Source organism: Lemur catta, chromosome 18, assembly GCF_020740605.2.
Source record: "Lemur catta isolate mLemCat1 chromosome 18, mLemCat1.pri, whole genome shotgun sequence".
NCBI lineage: Eukaryota > Metazoa > Chordata > Mammalia > Primates > Lemuridae > Lemur > Lemur catta.
This window is the reverse complement of record NC_059145.1, coordinates 9734888-9758687: the sequence shown is the minus strand read 5'-3', so window position 1 is coordinate 9758687 and position 23800 is coordinate 9734888. Positions and strand designations below refer to the sequence as shown.

The window sequence follows — 23800 nt, the reverse complement described above, 5'->3', positions numbered from 1 at the left end:
GGATCCAGGGAAATGCAGGGTGGGAGTAGCAGCAGGGGAGGGTGGGGCTGCTTGCTGCGTATCATTTATCAGTGACGCCCTGGGGTCAGCCTTGGCCTTCCCAGCCTCCCCAGCGTCCACCTCCTGGTGGGGGGGGTTGGGGATCGGAGTGTGCACCGACTGGCCCCCTGTAGCAATCCCCTGTCTGCGTGTGCTGCAGGCATTGCGAGACGACAGGGCCTCTGGCTACCCACAACCGTGTGCACAGAGGCCCGCCCAGCCCAGAGCGCGTCTCCAGAGCTGGCTCAGCACTAGGTCTGCAGGGTGTCCCCTCCGCCCAGCCTCACTCCACCAGGTGGGGACCCCTGCACTCGCTTGGTCACACAGAACATCAAGTTCACACCTGAGTCGGTGGGCAGGTTCTAAGGTCAGCCTGCGATGTAAAAATCTGCATCTATTCCAATCACTCTCTGACATCCTCACATAGACACCAGGTTAGAGAGCAGCAGGTTCCCGGTGCACCCAGCACAGCTGTTTGCTCTCCAGCTGTGGAACAGACTCTACTTCCTCAGCTGGGGTGTGCGTGAGGGGCACGTGCCCTCAGAGCCGCCATGCTGTGAGGAAGCCCCAGCTCCCCAGAGAGGCCACGTGCCTGCGTTCCAGCAGACACCCCAGCCAGGGCCCAGCCAACAGCAGCCATGGGCACCAGACATGCGCAGGAACCAGCCTGCAGAGGATTGCAGCCCCACCCTGGAGACACCCGAGGCTCAGACCTTGCACAGCGGTGTCTGAATTCCTGACCCACAGAATGGGCAGTAAAATTGTGTGCTTTGTACCTAAGTGCACTATCTGTTGTGCATCAGGGGCAGCCAATTTGCGCGTATCTTTAAACACGTCAATAATGCTCAGCTGGGCAAGAGGCTCACACTAGCAGATGCACCAGAACCGAGAGTGACGAAGGGAAAAGCAAAATCAAATCACACGCTTCGCTGGGGCATTAGCTTGCAGGCCACAGGCAAAGCCCTTACTGTTTATTTCTCTCCTGTGTGTGTCCTACAGGCACGTGTGCAGTTGAATTCTTGTAGGTTAAACATGAGTGACGGTTTCCACCAAGAGGGGCTCCACGGGAGTTGCAGCTTGACAGACAATAGCTGATTTTTCTGGAAGGACATGCCAGGGTTTGCATAGGATTGTCCAGTGTAGCCAACTATGAATGAACTCCAAGACGGTCCGTTGTCCTCCTCGGCAAATGGGAATGGCGGGCTCTGGGGACAGCTGTGCTGTGTCAGATGATGGTGCAGCCGCAGCAGTAGCGCTCAGGGTAGTCGACCACATACACCTGGTGGTCGGTGCCATAGATGTAGTAGACAGAACTCTTTCCTTGGTACCAGTAATGAACTTCTGTGAGGGGGATCAGCTCAATGGTCTGGCGCTGAGGAAACAAATAGCCAAGTAAAATCTCAGTGTTCTGTTCAAGTCACTTGCCTGCTCAAGAACATTCAGTAGCTCCCTACTGCCTGGGGGCTGAAGTTCATGCTCTGGAGTTGGCATTCTAGGACCTGCACAATTTGGCTCCGATCTGCCTTTCTAGATGTATTTTCTACTATGCTCCTTCACATACCTATGCTCTGGCCAAAAGCAACTTCTCATCTTTAGCCAAAGTCTGATTCTAGGTTTCACCAAGTGGGTATAGGCATTCCCAGGGGAGTCCCGGGGTATATGTGAAGCCACAAGCCAAGTGTGACATCTAGTAGCATTAATTTTTAGATGGGATGCTGGGAGAAGGTGGAGAAAAAAGTCACTTAACATATTTTTATATTAAAACAACCATGGAGATATGAGGGAGTGGTTTATAAAATTTGAATTTAATTTTTAAAATAAAACATTGGGCCCAAAGAAATTTCAAAGTTCGGTGGGCTGTGTGGGGCTATTTTCTCAGTCCCCTCCACCACCACCACCATTACTGTGTATCAACTTTACTTTGAGAGAAGTCTTTGTCACGGGTTCCCTCCCTTTTACAAGTGCGGGAGGCCACACCCAGCGACTGCACCGTGTGGAATAACAAAAGCCCAGCGCCCCTGCCCCCACGCGGACACTGAGGTGTGCTTTAGGGTTTAAGCTCAGAACTTCCCTGGGCCCAGACAGACGCTGGGACGGTACCTGCACTTGGACCCTTGCTTGGCTTCTTCCTCTCCCCCCACCGACTCCTTACTGGTTTCTCCTGGGGTCCCTTCCCTAATAAATTTCATGCTCTCAAGTTCTCGTCCCAGGTCTGCTTCTGCAGAGCCCAGACCAAGACAAGACCCAACCCCCCTCACTTTACAGACGAGGACATCGAGGTCCGTGGAAAGGAAAGGAGGGCCCAGAGCCACGAGTGACTGCCAGAGCTGTGCAGCCAGTGCTGGCCTGGTGAGTAGAGTGCACCCGTGGGTCTGGCCCAGTGGAAAGGGCCCTAAATCCCGCTGCCAATGATACCCTGCAAGCCCAGCCTAGTTTTCAGAGTCCCATGTACGTCTTGAAACGCAATGAATAACATTCGACTTGGAGTCGAATTCCTGGGCTCTTCCACTTACAGACTGTGTAACCTTGGGCAAATTACATCCACTCTCTGGGCTTCCTCGGATTTTTGGGAAAAGTCCTATGAGTTTGGATTAGACCAGGGGAAGCCAACGGCGGCCCTCCGGCCAAAGCAGGCTTGTCAGCCCACATGGCATTCTTAGCTTTTAAAACATTTTGGTAGCATTATTGCAAAAGTGGAAGGTTTCACATAAAAATCTAGACTTCAGGAGGTCTGGAAACTCCGGGCCCTGTGCCTGCACCAACTGAGTGGTGGCGTCTTGGATGAGGGGCTCTCCCACCCTCATTGCCACCTGGGCCTGGCGGGCATTTAAGTTTGGTGTCTGCGCTGCGTGATTTCTGTTAATAAGCTGCCGTCCAGCTCCAAGATGGTCCGTGTTAATTTAGATAAAATGTATCCTTCCCTCTCCTGCAAATAGGGAGGACGTGCAGAGAGAAAGGGACCGCTCATTGCAAAGGACAGAAGGAAGGGGCATTTTGTGCTCCAGGTGCCAAGCACTTCAAGCAAATTATCCCCTCCTTGCAAAACCCTCTGCCGGGCTTTAGTGTCTCCTTTTCACAGGTGAGGAACTGGCCTTGAAGAGGGGGAGGAGCTGGCCCGGGATCTGAGCCCAGGCTGCAAGGCTCAGCTGCAAGACCGGCTGGGGCCTCCCTGGCACAGAGCTGCGGCAGGGCAGGGCCGGCTGGGGACCCGGCGGGCACCAGCGCCACCTTGTGGCTCTCGGAATGCAGCGGCCGAAACACAGGAGCCAGGAGAGTTTGGGTGGGGTCTGGGGGTGTCCCGCGTGAACAGCAGGACGCTGGGTTCAGCCAGGCTGTGACCCCGACTCTCGATCGTCCCCTACCTGAATACCAGGGAGTTAGAGTTAAAATCACCCTCCGCCACATGCGTGCCACACCCTGCAGCAGCTTCTTGTCCCTCTCAGAATACAATCCAGACCTCTTCCCGTGGTGGCCTGTGTCCCACTAGCTCTGCGGCCCGCACTGCTCTGCCCTCTGGCCTCTGGCCACGCTGGCCTCCGGTTGGTCCCAGCCCTTCCTGCTTCCTCCTCTTCCTCCTCCTTCCCCTGACATTCTCAGGGAAGAGCCCCCAGGCAGAGAGAAGGGCTGGCTTTCTCTAGATGCCAGGCGGCAGCCTCACCTCCCACCAGCCCAGCCAGTCCCGCAGGGTGGGCAGCCCCTGCGCCCAGCCCCGCCCCGGCTCACCTGCCGCAGGATGCGAGCGCGGGAGGCCAGGGCGGCGCTGTGCTCCGCGATGCCCCTCTGGGAGGCCAGAGAGATGTCCCGCAGGGGGAAGTCCACAATGGGGTACACCTGCGGGGAGAGATGCAGGCACCTCGCTGCCACGCTGGAGCCGTGGAAGTCACTGAGCCGGAGCCAGCCAGCCACAGAAGGGGCCCCTGAGAGGGAAGGGCCCCCAAGCCACACAGCCAGCTGGTGGGACTCGTTTGACCTCTGCAGACCCAGGTTACAGTCCCCGGGATCCAACACAAAGAGGAGGCTGCAGTGAGAGAGAGCACCCCTTCCCCTGCAGCAAGCCCAGGCTGCGGGCCTACTGTGTGCAGGGCCTTGTGCTAAGGGTGGGCCCACGGCAGTGGCCACGGCAGGTGTGGTCCACGTCAGCGTGGACTCGGAGGTCTACACCTGGACAGGAACCCAGATTCGTGTCTCATGCAAACACTCAACCTGCCCACTACGTGCCAGGCCCTGTCTGTGAGCTGCGGATACAGAATGAACCACAAACACACCCAAGTGCTCGCAGTCAGCCTAACACAAAGTCCAAGCGTGAGGGCGTCCAATCAGTCCCCCACACCCCCACATCCCTTCCTGCCACAGTTGAAACCCTCCACACATTACAGCCAAGCACTTCCCCTAACTGCGGAACTGCAGCCCCCTCCCCCGCCGAGAGCCTTTGCTGAGCATCACCTGGGCCAGGAGCGCTGTGGGCGCCGAGGGTGGGCAGGTGACTGCCGACGCACCCTGCCCTGTCAGAGCTCACCGCCAGGCAGGCCAGCTCACAGAGCCACCAGCCACCGGTGACAGCCTGAGGACGGGCCCTGGGCAGGGCTGAGCACAGGGCGGGGGGTGGGCACGGGGCTTCCTAGAGCAGGAGGCCTGAGGGAGCCTTTGGGAAGCTGGTTTGTGGGGCGAGGAGCGGAGGCTGAGCGCCGCTCCCCACAGTCCGGGGCCTTTTCTGCACAGGGCCAGATACTGATAGTCAACATTTTAGCCTTTGTGGCCGTGGACTTGGTCTTTCCTCCGCTCTGGCCCAGCAGCAGCAAAGTGGCCACAGACAAAGTGCAAACGAGTGTGCGGGGCTGTGTGCCGATAAAGCTTTATTCGACACCTGGCCCGCAGCGCTGTCTCGTCTGGCTGCCAGCCCCTCTCGTGTCTGAAATGCCCTCCGCTCACTGCCCTCTGCGGGTCCTCAGTCTCTGCCCAGCTGTCCCCTGGGGGCCACTCCCCCACTGCCCTGCCTCCAGGTTTCTGCCCGACATCACTTCCACAGAGCCTTCCCTGCCACCTGCCAGAACGACACCTCCACCCCTTCCTGCCCCTTGGCCCGTCTGAGTGTTTTCAGTGACCCTAATTGCCTTCTGACACGGTGGTGCAAATGCCCACTCTCACCCCATCCCTGTAAGACGTAAGACCTGGAGGGCAGGGTTATTTCTTATTTGCAGGAGTGTCCCCAGGGCCTAGGGCAGAGCCTGCTATGGGAGGGGGCTCTCAAGTTCGTGGAAGGGACGGGGAGTGAGGGAAGAGAAGGAAGCAGGAGGAACGGCGAGCAGGTGGGAGGAAGAATGGCAGGTGGGAGGACGGAGGGCTGAGTACGTGCAGTTCAGGGGGGTCCCCGCAGCCTCTCCCCTGCCGGGCAGCTCTGCTCCTACCCAGCCCGTCCTTGCAAAGGACACGGGCCCCACACACATCCGGAGGCCCGGGCCCACCGGAGGGGAGGAGGAACCCAGCTTCCGTCGTCCCCACACACGAAGCCCTCCTTACCGTGGAGTTTTCATCCGTAAAGAGGTTTTCCCCTCTGGCTTTGGCGAGGAGCTCCCCGGGGCAGTCGGGCTGGTGCTCAGACACAAACTCGAACAGGCTGTTCTTCCTGCCAGTGACAGGACACAGGGTTGCGGGTTGAGGACAAGGCCTTGGAATCAGACACACCCGGGCTCGGGGCTTGAATTGCTACCAGTAAGAGCTTGGGAATGTTCTGCAGCTTCTCTGAGCCTCAGCCTCCTCGTCTGTGACGGGACGCTGGTGCGGACCCTGGCGGCGCGGTGCTGTTACCCCATCCTTGCCTGTGCAGTGCCCCGTTGGCAGGGGGACCCGCCCCGCGGGGAGCCCCACTGACACAGGGGTGCGGCAGGATGCCGCGCTCTGTCCCTGCGCGGGACTGCTCGGCTGGGCTGTGGCTGCTGCCCTGGGCCGTGGTGACGTCGGACTGGGAACTCAGCTCTGTCTGTTCTGAAGCCTGTCAGAGTCCCACCGCCCCACACTCCGCTTCCCAGGGAAGGCTCCCCCTTCCAGGTGCCGGCAGGTCCCTGCACCGTGAAAGCCCCGACCATGCAGAGTTTCTCTGCAGAAACCGGCCCCGGCCACGTGGCCCTGCCACCCCCACAGGCCACGTACCACATGATGACTAGCTGGATGAAGTGCAACAGTTTCTTCTCCCCCTTGCAGGTGGCGCAGGTCTTGTTCCCCCTCCCTGAGCACGTGCTGCACCTGCGAGGACACATAGTCAGCACCCCCAGATCAGTCCCAGGGCCCCAGTGGCGTCTGGACGTCCCACCCCCAAATCCTTCTTCATGGAGGTGGGCCTGGTGGGCCTGAACTGGTTCTACCTTGCCACCATCTATCTATCTAGTCCTCTCTCTCCTGGTGGCAGTGCCTCGATATCCCTTTGGGGACCACCCTCGCCCCACTCAGCCCACATGGCTCTTGGGCTTGCCCCCAGCCCTTCTGTGCCCAGCCTGGGACTTTGGCCTGGCCAATCATCTTATTCCATCTCCCTGGCCACGATGGCTGATACAAAGATGGGCACATGACCCAGGTGAGTGCCATGAGATCCACCCCAGGATGTTTGTTGGAACTATCAGGAAAAGGGGCATCTTGGGTTCCTAAGCCTGGAGCTGCAGGTGGTCCCCTCTGCCACTACAGGGGACCACCCAAGAATGAAGCCAACACAAAGAAAGCAGAGTGAGGGATAAAGACAGATCCCTGGTGACATTGTTTAAGCATCTGGATCCAGCTTGGCCTAAAGCCATCCCAGAAATGTACCCCTAGACTTTATCATTACCTGGCCCTGTACATTTACTTTTTTGCCAAAGCCAACTTAGACTGGATTCTTTTCATTTGCAAATGTAAGAAAAATGAGTTTCTTTCCAACCCAAAGACCCTCTTTACCAACCATGGTGGAAGGTACCAAAGCTTCTCCGTCTGGCTTGTCAGAAGGATGGCCTGGGCTTTCATGAGGCAGAAGTATCATTAACCAACCCAACTTTGAATATTTTCACTCCCCACGGTTTTCTGTTTCCCGTAAAGATTCATAAATACATTCAAGGACATGATTTACAAAATGCAATGGCCCCCCCTCCGTTTGCAAAGCGCTGTGAGCAGAGATGGAACTTCGTTGATTGCTTAGTCAATCAACCAACTTTTCTTGACTCTGCCTCCATTCACTCCCCACTATGAATTACAAATAGGAGTTTGTCCAGGACTCGATCCTCAAAAATCTCGCCTTTGGAGGTTTTCTATATTCACTTCCCATCATGTAGGCGGGAAGGTAACCCATCCCCCCTCCCTCCCTGCAGCACCTCCGTCCTCACACCGGACCCTCTATTGCTTGATGAGTTCCAGTCTTATCCAGAAATGCCCTGAGAAAAGCTCACCCACTCTACAAATAATCACAGAGCACCACTGTGCACACAGCTCTAGGGCACGGCGGTGACAGACGGGCAGGTCCTGCTTGGCTTCCAGATGGGCAGACGGTGGAAAGTCAGACAACCAGTAAGCGAGAGCCCTCACTGCGTGCCGGGGAGACCCGCCCTACCTCCGCCTGCCGGACCCTGCGCACAGCTGGCACCTCCGGGACTGCTTGGCTTTGCGCTTGGCTCCGCTGCAGGACGGGCACCTCACCTGCGGACACATCGCAGCCTCAGCCCCCGCTGGCCTCCCAGGAGGGGAGGCCAAGGGCATCCCCAGACCTGGTTCAAATCTCAGCCTGGTGACCTTGGCACTTCCTCCCCCTGGGCCTCAGCCCCTTCATCTGTAAAATGGGAGGGTTGCATGTGGGGGTATGTTTGGACTCTTCCAGTTGTAAATTTCAAAGACTCCGCGTCCTCAGACCGCTGTTAGCCTCTCCTGCCTCCTCTCTGACTCCTCACGACCTCTGAGACCCGCCCCGCCAATCATCCGGAGGGAGCTGGGAGAGGAGCAGCTGCCCAGGCCCCTGGTGCTGGAGACAGGGAGCTCCTTTTATGGGAATGGCCCCAGAGGTGGCCCAGGCTGTGCTGCCTGTTGGCTCAGGGTGGCTCCGGAGACATTCCAGGGAAAGCCCGGGGGGAAGAGAAAAGGGGTGCGGGCAGCAGGGGTGGGGGAGGAACAGGGAAGACCACAGGGAGGGGCCCGGGGAAAGCCACAGGAGGCAGGTGGCAGGAGTGGGGACCCGGGAGGAGAGAGAGAAGCTGGACCCAGGGAGGGTGCAGGAGTGGGTGGGGGACATGGAGAAGCATACCCCCATATGAAGGGCCACCAGTGGGGAGAAGGATGGATGAAGACAGTTTAGAGTGGCCAGTGCATGTCCAAAGGACTAGGCTCAAAGCGGGGGAGCAGAGAACACATGAAGAGTTTGATCTTGCTCCCCGGGACGGTCAGTAGCCCTGAAGGTTTTTAAAAAGAAAACTAATGCCACGAAAGCCTGGCTGTCTGCTGAGGGCCCCGTACTGGAATGAACAGCGTTCCCCCCAAATTCAAGTCCACTGGAACCCCAAATGTGAGCTCATTTGGACGTAGTCTTTGCAGACGTAATTAGTTAAGATGAGGTTGTGTGACCTCATGCAGAGTAGGGTAGGCCCTGAATCCGGTGACTGGTGTCCTTGTAAGAAGGACCTGTGACAACAGAGGCAGCGATTGGAGTGACACAGCCACAAGCCAAGGAACTCAAGGCCTGCCAGCGGTGGCCAGCGGCCGGGAGAGAGGCATGGGATGGTTGATTTCTCAGAGACTCTGGAAGAACCGACCCTGCTCACTCCTCGGCTTTGGACTCCCTAGGAAACTAACAAGGGCCCTGTCTATCGTGTCTCTCAAAGGCTTCCAGACTTCACTTCTCAGCACCCATCACCCTGTACTTCACATGGGGTCACATGTCGGTTTCCCCCACAGACACGGAGTCCCTGATGGGAAGGACCCAAGGCCTTAGTCCTCTTACAGGGCCCAGCACCAAGTAGGTGCTCAATGAATGTTGGCAGATGGATGAGGAAAGGAGAGAAAAAGTAAAATCATGCCATCCAAGTGAAAGGGTCACTGGAGACCACCCAATCCAAATTTCCCATTTTACAGATGGGAAAATGGAGGCCCAGAAAGGGAGGATGACTTGCTGGAGATGACACTGTCAGTGCAGGAAGCCCCAGGCCCCCAGCCCAGCCCTCCGCCCCCGTGTCTCCCCCCACACCCTCACTTACTCACCAATGGCCCACACATGACTCACCACGCCCGCCCCATGGCAGCCGCTGCACTTGTACCGCCCACGCCCGTGGCATTTGTGGCATTCCTGAAAGTGAAATGTTCCCCTTGGACCCAGTTTCCCAAGTGCCACCTCTCCCACACACACAGTGTCACCGTCTCAAACAGAGATACAGCGGTCAGGACCAGGATAGGAAGATGGCACGAGGAACAGCCCTTCCCATTCCAGAAGGCTGGAATGCCTCGCTAAGGAGGTCATGCCACCATTCCCAGCCTGTCCTGCATGCTAAGAAGGGGAGGGGCGTCCTGGGAGCCCCACATCCTAACTAACGCTCCACAGTTTCCTGCCAGGCTAGCCCACAAAGGCTGATGGCATTTGCCAATGAGGTAGCTCACGTGGTCTTGGGGAACAGAAGTCATAAAAATGGATAGCATCGTCGTGAAAGGCAATGAGCTAACTACTAGAATTTAACCACTGACTTAAAATCGATTTTCCACCCTCGGAAAAAGAATGGAACACTTTCTTGACCTCTCAAAGTCCTCTTCATCTTGTAACTCTATGAAAAATCATAGAGTAAAATTACATCCCTAAAGTCAAAGTGAAACCAAGGCAGCAATGAGATGAGAACACAGGACGAGGTATCTCAGTCATGCGTTTGTGACCCCGTAGGTTCCCCTCACTCCATGCCATGATTATATTTCCGTACGACAGGATGGAAGTCAAATTCTGCTTCCCTGCTGACTTCCATACAAAATCTCAACGGTGTTTAACTATTTTACGTCAATTTCCTTCAGCACCCCAGTTGTTTACTGTCAGGCAAAAAATAAAGACGAAAGGCACACTCAGATGGTCTGTGAACACACCTGCTCACTATTTACAGCTGGTGACAGTTTTGTAAGTGGGACGATCATTTTACTATGTGAATACTCCCTAATTTGCTCAGGATTTTGTATGGGACTGCATTGCATACACTCGGTTTTCTTAAGTTATGTTAATTGATAACCAAGAAATGAACCCCCAGCCTGGATTTGGGGTTTCCTTTCTAAAAAGGTAAAGTTGGAGGAGTTTGCAGCGCCTGGGAAACCAGCTCAGAGAGAAAGGCAAATACGCCGATGATCACATTACCTTGACTGATGAGGAGTGAGGGACTTGGAACTTTCTGGTGTCTTCCTGAAACATTGGGGGGACCTGGACCTTGATGTCCCAGAGGCTGGGGAAGGCACCTCTCTGTGGCCCATCCACTGCGTGGTCTGACACAGAAAGGGATGATCATAAAAACAACAAAGTCCAGCAGCAATACACTTTCATTTATTCAGCAAATTATTCACCTTCGCTTGGTGCCAGCCATTAGTCTAGATCCTGGGGCTACTGGGATGGGTAGACAAAGGTTCCTTTGAAGTCTGTGATTAAGTACCCAAGCGTTAGAGTTGGGGAGACCTGGGTTTGACACCTGGCTCTTCTACTTCCCAACTGTGTGACTCCAGATAAGTTACTTAACCTTTCTGAGCTTCAATTCTCTTATCTCTAAAATTAGGGTAAAGGTGGCACCTACTGTATAGGATGGTAGTGAAAATTAAATAGAAGAATGTGTATAAAATGCTTAGCACACGGGCTGGCACATACTGAGGAGTCAATAATCAAGAACTACAATCGTTATCATCACCATCCCCTTCCCCATCCCATCCTCTCTTCCTCTTTCTCCTCCACAGCACGCAGTCACAGTAAGATGGGACGGGATATGCTAAGTGCTTTGGACAAGAGATGCGTAAAGGGCCCTGAGACCTCAGAAGACTGACCCCTCCTGCTGGGCAGGGGGCAGTGGGAGGAGAAATCCTGAAGGGCTTCATGAAAGAGGTGACCCATGAGCTGGGACTTGGAAGAATGAACCAGAGTGGTCCCACAGAGAAAACAGGTAGGACACAGGGCTTCCCAGACAGACTTGGGCCTCCGTGGGCTTCAGCAGAAGGTGGGACGACAAGGAGAGTGGGAGCACGGGGTCTAGAGACTTGGGGTGCTGGAGGTGGCACGGGGTGGCGTGGGCAGATGCCCAGGCACACATGCTGCTTTGCAGTCTGGCCCTCGGCGGCAGCACCAGCCTGTAGCCAAAGGCAAATGCCAGGCTTTTTCGGGACCTCCTGCAAACCGCTTCCCAGGCAGGAAGCACTTACCAAGATCACAAAATCCCTGACAGCAAAGTCCACCCTCTCATTTCACAGCGGGTGGGGAAACCGGGGCTCCGCCAAGTCCTGATATTTTCCCACCTTATTTGCCCCCAATTAAACTGGTTTCAGACAACTCACTTACTAGTAAAGGGTTGAAACGTCCACTCGCTTATCCTGGATTCGCTGAAGGTCTCTAGTCGATACTAAAGGGGAAAAACGCCAGCCCATTCACAGTCAGGCGCGCTGTGAAAACAGCATTCTGCAAAGAGATGGAGCCCCGTCCCCCGCCAGGGGTGGGGGGAAACTGGAGTTCCCAGGCAGGGGAGGGCCTTCTCTGCCTGGTGTGAAGGTCCTCTTCTTGCTCCTCATCCACAGAGCCACAGAATGGGAAGGGATCTTGGCCATCCCTCGGCTCCTTTTACACGTGAGGAAATGGAGGCTCAGAGAGGTCAATTGGCTTGCCCAAGGTCACACAGCCACACAGTGGCCTCTTCCTCCAGCTCCCTGCTCTAACCACGACCTGAGAAGCTCGTGTGATTTCTGTGACCGTGTGCTCAGCAGAGGACGGCTGTGTCAGCGACACTAGAACATGTGAGCGTAAAAGCTGCCCCTCTGCCCGTCAGAGCAGCAGACAGAAGAGCCTGCCGTGAGGTGGGTACCTTGCACGGATGCGATTTGGGGGAGGCAGCAGGCATCCCTTGTGGCAGGGTGGCCTGAGCACACAGGCTTTGGGGCTAGCAAGCCTGAGCCTGCACCCCAGCTCTGTCACTGCTGGCTGCATGTTCTTGGGCAAGTAACTTTGTCTCCCCATACTCCAACTCCTCCTCTGTGAACTGGTGATGATACCACTGCCGTGTAGCGTGGCTCTGAGGCTTGGACAGGGCACGTGTGTAATGCGCTCCATGCCTGGCAGTCGCGCTTGTCAGGGGTGATGGACGATGCTTATTCTTTTTGCCGCTACTCACAGCTACAGACGGCGGAGGCGCAGAGGGAACGCACGCAGCATCACCCCCGTGCACACCCCGCCCCGGACTCCCTCCCCGGCTCCCATCACGCGAGCGGCCCGGCCCGCAGCCCCAGGCCCCGTACCCTGCAGAGCGTCTGCTGCCGCAGCTCCCGGATCACGAGGCTGCCGGCCGCTGTGCTGCCGTAGCAGCATTTCGAGTTCACGAAGCTGAGCAGGGCTTGGCGGGCCACCTCCTCCGTCACCACGGGGATCCTGCTGGGGACAGAGCAGAGCGGTGTGGGGCTCCTCGCTGTGCAGGTGGGACACGGAGGCCACAGCAGTGGCAAGGCCCCCACGAGTCCAGCTGGAGAGGGCATCTCCGGCACAGGGAACCGGGCGGACGGGTGCCCAGGCTGAGAAAGTGGCAGGTCTTCCCAGAGAACAGCAAAACCACTTTGGCTGAAGTGTGGAACTTAGGAGAAGGGTAGTGATAGAATTTTGAAATTCAGAAAAATCTACAAAACTTAAAGATGAATTATACATTTTACAGTTGAGGAAAACTGAGGTCCACAGAGGATGTCACTCAGTTAAAAAGAGGCAGACCCAGGCTAGATGCGGCCCTGCCCTAGGGGACATGACCGTGGCCAGAAGAGCCGTGAGCAACACGAGGAGACCCCAGCCGAGAGCTGGCCCACGGCCCACAGTGGCGCCCACGGGGACTCACTGCAGACACGGGAAGGCAGACGGGCCTGCCTCAGCCCTGTCTCTGGACACCTCGCCCTCCGGGGTACGCCTCTTCCCTGGGGCCATGCCGCCTCTTTGGCGAAGCCCTCCCACCCCAACGCCCCCGGCAGGAAGGTGTCCTCTGCTCCTGGCATCTTCTCACACTTCCCCAGGGCGGCCCTGACAGCCCCAACACGGCTCACTCACCCAGCGTCTCCAGCTGGCGTTCGTAACCCCTGATCTAGACCGTGGTTTTCAGCTGGGCTTTGCAGCCAAACAACCCGAAAGAGCTTGGTAAGATGTGGACTCCCAGGCCCCGTCCCGTGGATTCCCAGGCCCCGTCCTGAGAAGCTGGCCCAGTGGGTCTGGGATGAAGAGGGTCCCCTCAAGGCACTGTCAGGGCCGAGATCCCCGAGGAGGGCTCTCGTGGGGCAGCAGGGACACACAGGAATCCAGGTGGGGCGCATCAAAGCACGACCTGAGGCTCACCTGTGCTCCAGGACCGAGGACCAGGACCTTTGCTCCCGGGGCCTCCCCGGGGCCTCCGAAGGCGGGAAGAATATCCGCTGTCCTGGGGAGAAGGGGAGGGTCAGGGGCCAGACGCCCGGCTGGAGGGAGGGAAGAGCGACTGGCTGTGAGGAAGAGCAGGTGAGGGAAGACAGGGACGCGGGGCATGCATGGAAGCAGAAAGAGTGGGGTCCCAAGACCAGCATCGTTCAGGTCCTAGATGGACACAGTGGTGGTCACGGAATGTCCACGGCACAGGGCCTATGCCCGTCCCTCCCCCTTCCCACCCGCCGGGACGAGGGCTTCCCCGGGCCCCCCAAGGGAAAGGGGGGCTACCTCCGCGCTGGCCTTTCCAGAGACATCCCCGCCAACCGGCCAGGGCCACAGCAAGAGGCCCCAGGAACCAAGACCCCGTGGACTTACTGTCCCCTTGAAGAAGCCGGTCGTAGCTGGGCAGCGGCTCCGGGAGCTCAGCGGGGGGCGCCAGAGGACCCTCAGGCTCAAGCCTGAGGCCGGCGGCACCTGCAGGGAGACAGGCAGCCCTGAGCCTGGGGGCGGGGTTGATGGCGACGCCAGGGGAAGCTTAAAAATGCGGGTGGGTGTGTCACAAAGAGCCCCGCGGTTTAGCTCAGCCAGGCTCCCTCTGCCACCCTGGGACACAGGGCACCCCGCGAGGCGGGCAGCGGGGCTGCAGTAGCAGCAGAAATGCCACCATGAGGAGAACGTGACGAACGGCAGCTCCCATTTGGGTCTCGGGTGACCCAAACGACACACTAGCCCTACCCCCGTTCCACCAGCGAGGAAACTGAGGCTCAGAAAGGTTGTGGCTCACCCAAGATCATGCCGCCAGCAGGTGGCGGGCGGGGCTGGATTCGGACCAGGCTTGTCTGGCTCCAAGGTCCACGTTCTCTCCCAGGACAGACAGACCCTACTAAGTATGATCCGACCCGGGGCTTTCAGCTTTACAATGGCACCAAAGCAATACACATTCTGTAGAGGCCGAACTTCAAAATCTGAATTTTGGTCTTTTCCCGGGCTAGGGAGGTGCAGTACGGTGCGCTCTCAGTCTCGGGGTGCCGGGCAGCCGTCAGCCACGGGACCACGACGGCAAACAGCTGCCACTCCAAGTGCCCCGTGTCGGGGGTTTGCCCAGCTGCAGGCGAACGAGCGTGCTCTGAGCTAACGGCCGGCCAGGCCAGCTGTGCCGCTCTGCAGGTTCCCTGTGCTAAATGCACTTTCCGCTCGTGACATTTCCCACTTGCGACTGGTTTATCGGGAAGTAACCCCGTCATAAGTCGGGGACCGCCTGTACTTTCCATGAGGTGAAACCCGTGAAAAAAATCATTCAGGATACAATCTGTCTCTAAAACCTCAGGCTGCCTGGCAGGTGTGACAGAGACGCAGGTGGCCCGAGGCCCCGGGAGGGACGCAGGGTGTGAGAACTAGCCCCGGAAGCACCTTCCCACACTGTCGCCTCGCCCCCCCCCACTTGGGGGTGTGGAAGGCAGGACTTCTGCCCCCACTTGACAGGAGGCACATGGGGCACAGAGAGGTCACTCCAGTACTCCTCGGTCACACAGCCATGGAGTCAGAGCAGGACACTGGGCCCTCGTGCTGGGGGACAAGAGGCCCTTGGCTCTGTCTAGTGGCCAAGTCGGTCACAGGAAGTTGACTTTAAATGGTGGCAGTGATGCTCAGTGGAAGGGGAGCCCTTCTGCCCGGGTCAGACGTCCAGCTGACCCAGCCCGTCGTGTAGACCATGTTTGGTGGGAGGCGGGGGCACCAATTGTAGCCCGAAGCCCTTCTCCTCCACAGAGCCCCGCCACGTTCAGTAAAGTGGACGGCCAGAACAAGCAGGGCTCGCTCTAGATGACAGCCAGCCAGGCTGCCCTGGGAGTGACACGTCGGCGCTGAGCAAGGTGACACCCTGAACCACGCGGAGGAGAACGGCGGAGGAGAGGGGCTGTCACTAACCCAGATGAACCCCTCTCTACCACCCCCCAAATTAGGAATGTCCTTGTCCTCCAACAGTAAGAAATATTATCCCCTTGCCAAGGTTTCTTTCTCCTTGCAGAAAACCTGCACAGGAAGGCTAAGCGAAGGTCCGTAGATACGGAAAGGGCCTTTCTGAGCAGGAAAACCCACCTTCGTGCACAAACTGCTCTGTCGGGAATCAGGCAAGAGCCCCGGGATAGATGCAGAGTGACACTACCCAGAGCTCCAACAAGATGATTTATCTGGAACTGTTATTAATATCTTGGTCCTCAGTATTGTTCTACTTTTATGGGTTTATTAGCATTGAAAGCTATCTGAGCCACCAGGGCCCCAGGGGTTGGTGACCATTTTGTGTAAAGAGCCAGGTAGTTAATATTCAGACCTTGCAGGCCACACAACCTCTGTCTCAATTACTCAAGTCAGCCGTTGTCGTGAAAGCAGACAGTACACAACTGAGTAAGTGTGGCTTTGTTGCAATGCAACCGTATTTATGAAAACAGGCAGTGGGTCAGATTTGGCCCATCCCTGTGGGTTCATTTAGACTCCCCTGTGGGGATGGGTTTGGGGGGTCGAAGGGTGGAGGCTGAGGTCAGGGCCTTTCTGGGGCCAGGCCCCAGGCATGGCCTCTGCCGTTCCTGTGAGCCCCATTATTAGAATTAAAGACCAAGCTCAGAGCTGAGCTGTTGCCTGAAGTACACGGCCAAGAATGGCAGAGGGAGGAGGAGGTTCATTAAGACAAATGAACAACACCTCACTATCCACCCCCCAAATTAGGAGCATCCTGTCCTCTGACAATAAGAAACATTATCTACATCTCTAAGGTTTTTTCTCATTGCGGAAAACCTACAGAGGGGGGCAAAGAGCAGTTTCACAGATGTAAAGAGGGCCTTTCTCAGCAGGAAAACCGGCCTTCGTGAGCACCTGGTTCTGCCACATCGTCACTGGAGTCAGATCCCAGAGGCAGAGAGGTTAGGAACATGGGCTCTGACATGTCACCCCGGGCCCGGGCTTTCTGCCATATAAGACACGACACCACACTAGTGACACATCCATGCAGAGCTCACCTGCCCCGTCTGTGAGATGGGGCGGATGATGCTAGGGCCACCTAGTGAGACGATGCTCACAGTCCTAATCTCAGTCAGTGCCCCGGGCCTGAGGAGGGTGGGTCTCCCTCTTTCTTTGTGCTGCTTTAAACCAGGAGACAACAGTGAAAATGTCAAGCATAGAAAGAAAGACCGTCACAGCCCTGTCCCCTGGGAGGGTTCCTGCCCACCCAGAAGCCTCAGGTCTGCTGGGCATCCTCCCCTCGAGGGGAGGACAGGGAAATGGCATGTGGCTGCAATGTCCTGCTGGAAATCACACAAAAGGGGCAGGAAGAGGAGAAGAATGAGAGGTGGGAAACTCAGAGCTCCATCCATCAGCCGGGAGCCACCCTGACCTCTTGGGGTAGTCGCAGTTCGTCAGAGCTAAATTAATCTCACCATTATGTTATGCACAAAAATAAAGGACTCCTGGCTGAACTACAGGAGGACGCGTCATTTCCTGTGCAGACCTCGATGGGCACACAACAGGGAATGTGGACGTCACTAGGCATTGTGTGACACCCAGCATGGGGTGCTCAGAAGGGGCCACCAGCCGCGTCAGTGTTCCCATGGTGCTGGGGCTGAGTTTCGGGGCAATTGTCCAGCTGGGCCCCCCCCACCCCCCAACACACACACTGTGTCCTGCGGCTCAAGAAGGGAAGCTGTGGGCAGGGTCTCCTTTGCACTTCATAAGCAGTTTTCCTCATTTCAGAGGCTCAAAGATGTGATTTTGGGCAACTAGCTCACACATTCATAGCAGAGATAGAAATAGTACTTAGATCTGGGATCCCGACTCCAAGCCAGCGACCTTTCTGCCAGGCTGAACGCCCGACGGCTCTGTGCAGACAGCATCCAGGGGTTGTTGAGAAAACTCTGCGAGCGTTACAGAGGTAGTGTTTCGCTCGCCAGCCCGTGCTATTTTTCTTTTGCATAGAAAGGAATTTTCGTTAGGGAGAAAGGCATAATTAATGGATAACTCCTTTAACTTTCTCCTTTTACAACGTCATTGCCCTGACTTCAGAGGATAAAAGGAATCCAAGTCCTCTGCCCCTGATTCCAGATAATCTTAAAAGCCCTGAGTGTGCTCGAGTGGCTCCCAGCGCCACCTTACATTATTTGTTTCACGTCTTGTCTCCTTCCACAGGTGTGAGAGCTGCTTGGACAGGGCCCCCTCCCTCTGATACACCCTGACAAAGAGCAGGCAAACAATAGGCACGTGTAAGTGTGAGGTGCACAACCACCTCACAGGGTGGGCGTACAGTCGACGCGCATAAATGCCTTGTGATCCGAATTGTACTTAAGACAGTGGGAGTGAGATTCAGGCTGCCAAGTTCACAGGGACAGAAAGTCGAGTGGTGGCTGCCAGGGACTGGGGGACAGGAGGATGGGGAATTGTGGCTAAATGGGCACAGAGTTTCAGTTTTGCAAGGTGAAAGGAGTTTTGGAGATAGATGGTGGTGATGGTTGCACAACAATACCACTGAACTGTACACTTAAAAATGGTTACGATGATAAATGTTATGTTATGTATATTTTATTATAAGTGAAAACACTTTAAAGAGAGACAGAGAGAGGGAGATATTCAGGTAATCATAAGACAAAGAAAAGAAAAAAGTTCTGTTTTGCCAAGAAGAACAAACAAGTATATAATTGGCTGCACTGTTTAAAGGCCTTCCTAGCAGGACCAGGAAACACCCCTTCCCCTAAAGCCTGCAGTGGCTCACTATTACTCACTAAAGCCAAACTGCTGAACTTGGCAGATAATCCCTGCATTACCTGGCCCTGACCCATGGGACAGGAAGAAAGGATTCCCACGTCTGCCCACAGGCCAGGGAAAAGCCCTGGACACCCTGCAGACCAGGGTGGGGGAAGGGAAGGCAGCTAACTGCAGGAGGGGTGGAGGATCAAAGAGCAGGGCAGAAAGGGGAGGGGAGAGATAGGCCTGCAAGGCCTGAAGAGAGAAGCGCGGGTGCTTAGGGGTGGGGGCCACTGAGAGAACATTTAGGGGAGCAAATGCCCACCGTGGGTGAGACCAACATCAAGAGAAGCGGGGGAAGAAGACTTGGGAGAAGTTAGAAGTTATGTAGGCTCCCTGCTGCGTCAAGAGAGAGTACAGCAAATACTGCAGTTTTTATTTTCCATTAGGGATTATTATTTGTAATTCTTTTTCAGTTACTTGGAATGTGAAGTTCATGCTTTGTAGAAATGGCCGTCACGCCAAGTCAGGGCCACGGGAGCTGGGCTTTCTAAGCCATCACTGCCTTTCCAGAGGTGCCTTGCGACTTGGTGACACTGATATTTGCATTCACGCTCGCTCACACACACACACACACACACACACACACACACACACACACACACGCCGTGCCATCTCTCCCAGCCCTTCCCCGGCTGTTCCTGCCCCAGGCACCCCTGCGGAACCCCCGGCCTGACCGGCCAGACCTCACCACCTCCAGCGCCTGCCTGGATGTGGCCCCCGGCTCTGCGGCCCTTAGTTCTCTGTTGCACTTTCTACTATTGCTTTGGACAAGTGGCTTTATAAGAACTATTTGTAAAAAGCCCATTTGGGGTCTGCTTCTCCCACCAGACTTGCAGCATCCTGAAGGCAAGGCAATGTTTCATCCATCCTCATTTTCCCGGCCATGAGCACAGCACAAAGCACCTGGCCTATCATGTAGTTTCGGGGAGGGGGAGATCACTTAACCTTTTAGGGCCTTGATTTCCTCCCCCTACAAATAGGGTTTAGGGCACACAGTCACGGAGAGGAGCACATGGGACAAGGGCTAAGAGAGGGCTCTGGAGACTGATTCGGGAGAGCCTTGGGACCCTCTCTAAGCTGTAATACAGCTTCATTCACGCTTTCATCTCTTACACACTCCCCAGAGCAGATGCTGTGTCTTTCCATTGGGGGGTTACTGGACCCACTATCCCCTTCCAGAAACGCGGCTGCCTGCAGGAAAGATGGCCCCACAAGGGAGGCCAGGGCTGGCCTAGCCACGAAGGCTGGACTCCCGGTGGCTGCGCCTCCACCCCAAGGGATGTGTGAAAAACACTGAGGCCCCACGGGCAGTCACCATGGCTTCTGGCAGCCGGGCTCTTGCCAAGAAGTCCAGCACCTTTCCTGAGTTTCCATGACAGCCTCAAATCTAGCCTCAGATCTCCGACTCAGACCCGGGGGCAGGGGCACTCGGATGCATAAGGGTTGTGGGGGCAGAGCTGGCCTGGGTACCCCGGGCAGAGTCCCAGCTCCTCAGCACAGGGTCATGGATGGTGATGGTGGCGTGGCCTCAGATCAGGGCTCTCACCGTGACTCCACCCTGCTCCCCCTCTGCAGGGACCAATTCCCAGGAGGAAGGAGGTGCAACCTCTGTCTATAGTCATGGATCAGAGCAGCCCCCTCCTAAAATTACCAGGCTTTCTACTTATAGCCCATCTTACTTGGAGAGGCTCTTGCTCACCATTTCTGCGAGGGGTTTCAGTCTGCAATAAAAGAAGTTACATTACAAGAGATACGGTATACAGAATAAAGGAGGGGATTTTTCCTCTTCTGCTCTGTGCTAGGACATTGCACTCTAAGAGAAGAGTCATTGAAATCACATATCTGGGACTGTTGAAGAAACAGGATCTGGTTAAGCTAGAGAAGAAAAGGCTTTGAAGGGCTCTTATTTTAAATAGGGAACAGACACATTCTGAGTAAACTTGGGGCCTGGCATCAAGACCAAAAAGTAGGAGCTCCAGGGAGAGGCATATCAATTCAATGTGAGAAAGAATTCTGGACAGTCCCAGCTACAGAAGGGGACCAGCCCCCCACTGAAGATGTTCTAGCCAAGGCTGGGAAATGCTGCCCTGACCTGCAGGGGGACTTGCCCACGGGTGCCACGTCCCAGCACGTCCCTGTCCATGCCTACTTTGCTCCAAACATGTATCACTGGAAGAGAGTTTTCTGTTCCTGAAGCCACCCACATAGTAGACCTGAAAACTGAAGGCAGAGTGCTTTACTGCCCGGGAGGGGTAACTCAATCGGAAGAAATAGGCAACCACCTCTCACCTGAAAAGGCCCATTTAAATTATGTAAGTCCCGTAGCAGCTTCCCTTTCTGACACTTGGGGAAAAAGATCTACCCGGTTTCAGATTTCATCAACTGAATTTCTAAAAACCTTTCTGCTCCATACCTTGCAGTACACGCCAAGTGCTGAACTGAGGTCCATCATATTTGAAACCAGCACTCGGGGTGACCCTGTGACCTAGTCAGGGCTTTCAGACTTGCAAGGGCACCCAGGTCAGCTCACCCTGGCCTCACCCTGCTTACCAAAGGCATGAGGCCCACACAGAAACCTCACAGGAGACAGCATTTGCCATTAATAGCGTTCACTCTTAAGCTCTGGGGACACAATCCCATCATTTCCTAGAGTCGATATTCGCTCCCTGCCCACCCTGGGCGGGGGAATGTATTAGCACTTTATGTCCAGTGAATCCTTGACCAATCCTGCAAGATGACACCAGCCCTTTTTTCATGAAGGGCTCATGAAATGAAGCTCAGCGAGGTTAAATGACTTGAACAAAGTCACCCAGCAATTACGAGGCCGAGCTTGGATTCGAATCCAGATCTGACCGAGTCCACTGCTGCTAAGGGGAACTAAAATGTCTTCCACCTCAGTATGAAAAAGGATTCCAACTAAATTTAAACTGAGCTAAGATTAGCAAAGGTTAATTTTATATTCTATTTTCTATTCTACTTTAGGTCTAAAATGTAAAGCTTTGAGATACCAACATTAAAGACAATAAAGGGTTTACATACAAAAATCCTTCGAGGTCACCAACTCGAGTGGCTGTGAAGATGTGTTAGTGTCACAGGCCTCTCTGGGATTCAGAAGAAAGCTGTAGTCCCCTCTCCACACCCCTCAAAAAGCACATTCACATGACATTTTGCCCACACCCTCCTGGTCCTCGAATTAAGAACTCCTGACCCAACTTCCTTTTGTAGGTGGGAAAATCGATGCTCAGAGAATTTCAGTGACTTGCCCAAGGTCACAGAGCCAATGCCCAGCGAGCCAGCGCTTGAACCCTGGCCTCCCAGTTCCCCGTCTAGAGCACTTTCCACCCCACTGCACCGCCCGCTTCAAATTCCGGATCAAAAACTTCCTTAGTAAAACATAGCACATTTCTACCAAAAATACCACTTCCTTCTTTGCATCCTTAAATAGCCCTGAGATTCCATTGTATTTCTGTCCTCACGGTGGCAGGCCGGGGTCACCGGGCTGGTAGTGAACGCGCCAGCTGTCCGCTAGAGAAGAGCAGGAGTAAAGATTTTTCACGACCTTTCTGCAAAGTTCACCTCGTCTAAGAACTGAACCCAATTTGACTGACTTGAGAATCCTGCTGGTCACCCTTACTTACATCTGGCTGGGCATGGGGGCCGCTGTCAACCAGAGAAAAGAAGGAAAAGGAATGTGAGGCTTGGCCGATGTCACAGTGGTAGGGGGACAAGTCTCATCTCATTTTCTACCTCCCGTCCCCATCGTCCAGAGGCACTTGACGGGAGAAGAGCCGCAGGCTGCACACGGCCTCGCGAGCCAGGGGAAGGAAGGAAGCCACGCTCCCGGCCGGGACCGCAGGTGGGGCTGGTGGCAGCGGGCGCCCCACGCCGCCTCTGCGGGTCTACTTACTGCCGTCTCCGCTCGGATCCCTGTCCATGGTCCAGACGTGCGGCCAAGGAGGCGTCTGCCTTTCCAGTGGGCTCAGGCCACCAGGAGCTGAGGGGACCACGCTCAGGCCCCTCCCAGAACGGCAGGTCCATTGTTACCCGATTTGAATACAAGGGAGGCAAACATCCAGGGTGTCCGGGCAGCAGCTGCTCCTGCCCAGCCCACAGGGCCCCCGGAGCTGCTCCTCACAGGGGCCTTCACTGCCACGCTCTGTGGGTGCTCCTAGCTACCTGTGTCCTCACGGCAGCCCTGTACCAGAGGCACATTTTTCTGAGCTGGGATTCAAACCCTCACTGCTCTGACTCCCAAGTCAGAGTGCTCGGCCGCTGTGCTGCTTGGCCCCGCTGTGGAGGCAGACTCCTAAGGATCGTGGGGGACAGGAGCGTACAGACACCTTCAATAAACACGAGGAGGTTCCCCCCCCGGGAGGAGAGGAGATACAGATGCTCGGGTGAGTGGGACCTCTGAAGTCTTGGGCACCACTAGCCTCCTCGCCTCCCTGGGGAGGAATCGAGGCTGGGATTGCCAGGCGATGCCCCAGAGCCACGCAGCACGGCGTGGAGAGGGCTGGCTCCCCATCCAGGCTGCGAGGCCGCTGCTGTCTCCAGACCAGCCCCACCCCCGTGAAACATCTGTGAATTTTTAAAAAGCCTTTTCCTAAGCCTTTTGCATTGGAGCTCGGAACTCATTCAACCCCAACCCTTGGAAGATCATCCCTCTCCTCTAGATAACCCTGAACAATGGACACTTGGAGCTGTGTCCCCCGGGCAGGGGAGGCAGAGAGCCTGTGAGCTGGTCCCACGCCGCCACGGCATCCTTGGCAATGACTCCTCCACAGCCGGGCCTGGGGCTGTCTGGGGGGCGGCCTTGCTCCACAGGGCAATGCAGCTGCCCCTGCCTCGGCCTGCCCAGCCCAGCAATGCCCGTGCGATGTGCCAGGACACTCCGCAATGAAGACGGGTGTGCATTCACCAGGGGTCGCACCTGGAAGATTTTGTCGTTGTTCTGAAGCTCACGGACAGCCACACTGAGCACGGGGATGGCTCCCAGCTGCTCCATAACGTGCCTTTGTTCTCTCTCTCACCGTCACCCTCATCACGCACTGCCCACCGTGAATGCCAGTGCAATCACAAAAGCAGCAGCAGTAACATCACAAATGCTTCTCGGATACGGTCAGACGGCTCAATCCCCGCACATAGGTTTCTACGGTTGGTAGGGGCACTGAATTTCTTAAAACTCGAGAGTTATGTAAGTTTCATTACTGTGTGTACATGAGAAAGACCATGATCCTGAGGAAGGAATGTAGTCTTTGGATACCTTTATACATCAAGCAATGATTTTAAGTCCTTGCAGAATTGTTCCCCTGGTATCGGGAGGTAACGGGATTATCGTGTATGTGCATGCCTCTGTGTGCGTCCACACCTGCATCTGCCTGTGTGTGT

General features: G+C 55.7%; 1 protein-coding gene across 1 annotated transcript; it reads right to left on the bottom strand.

Annotated features, from left to right (window-relative positions):
• Positions 1-978: 978 nt before the first annotated feature.
• On the bottom strand, positions 979-23417 carry SSUH2 (ssu-2 homolog). The gene is made up of 17 exons (XM_045530456.1): positions 23161-23417; positions 22021-22072; positions 18503-18604; positions 16493-16583; positions 15722-15739; positions 14562-14729; positions 14000-14158; positions 13559-13640; positions 12490-12619; positions 11543-11603; positions 10364-10488; positions 9263-9325; positions 7607-7692; positions 6187-6279; positions 5557-5662; positions 3763-3870; positions 979-1411 (listed from the first exon to the last, which is right to left on the bottom strand). Exons 1-17 carry the CDS (start codon positions 23415-23417, stop codon positions 1265-1267), a joined length of 1848 nt encoding a protein of 615 aa, XP_045386412.1. The 3' UTR covers positions 979-1264.
• Between the last annotated feature and the right edge of the window lie 383 nt (positions 23418-23800).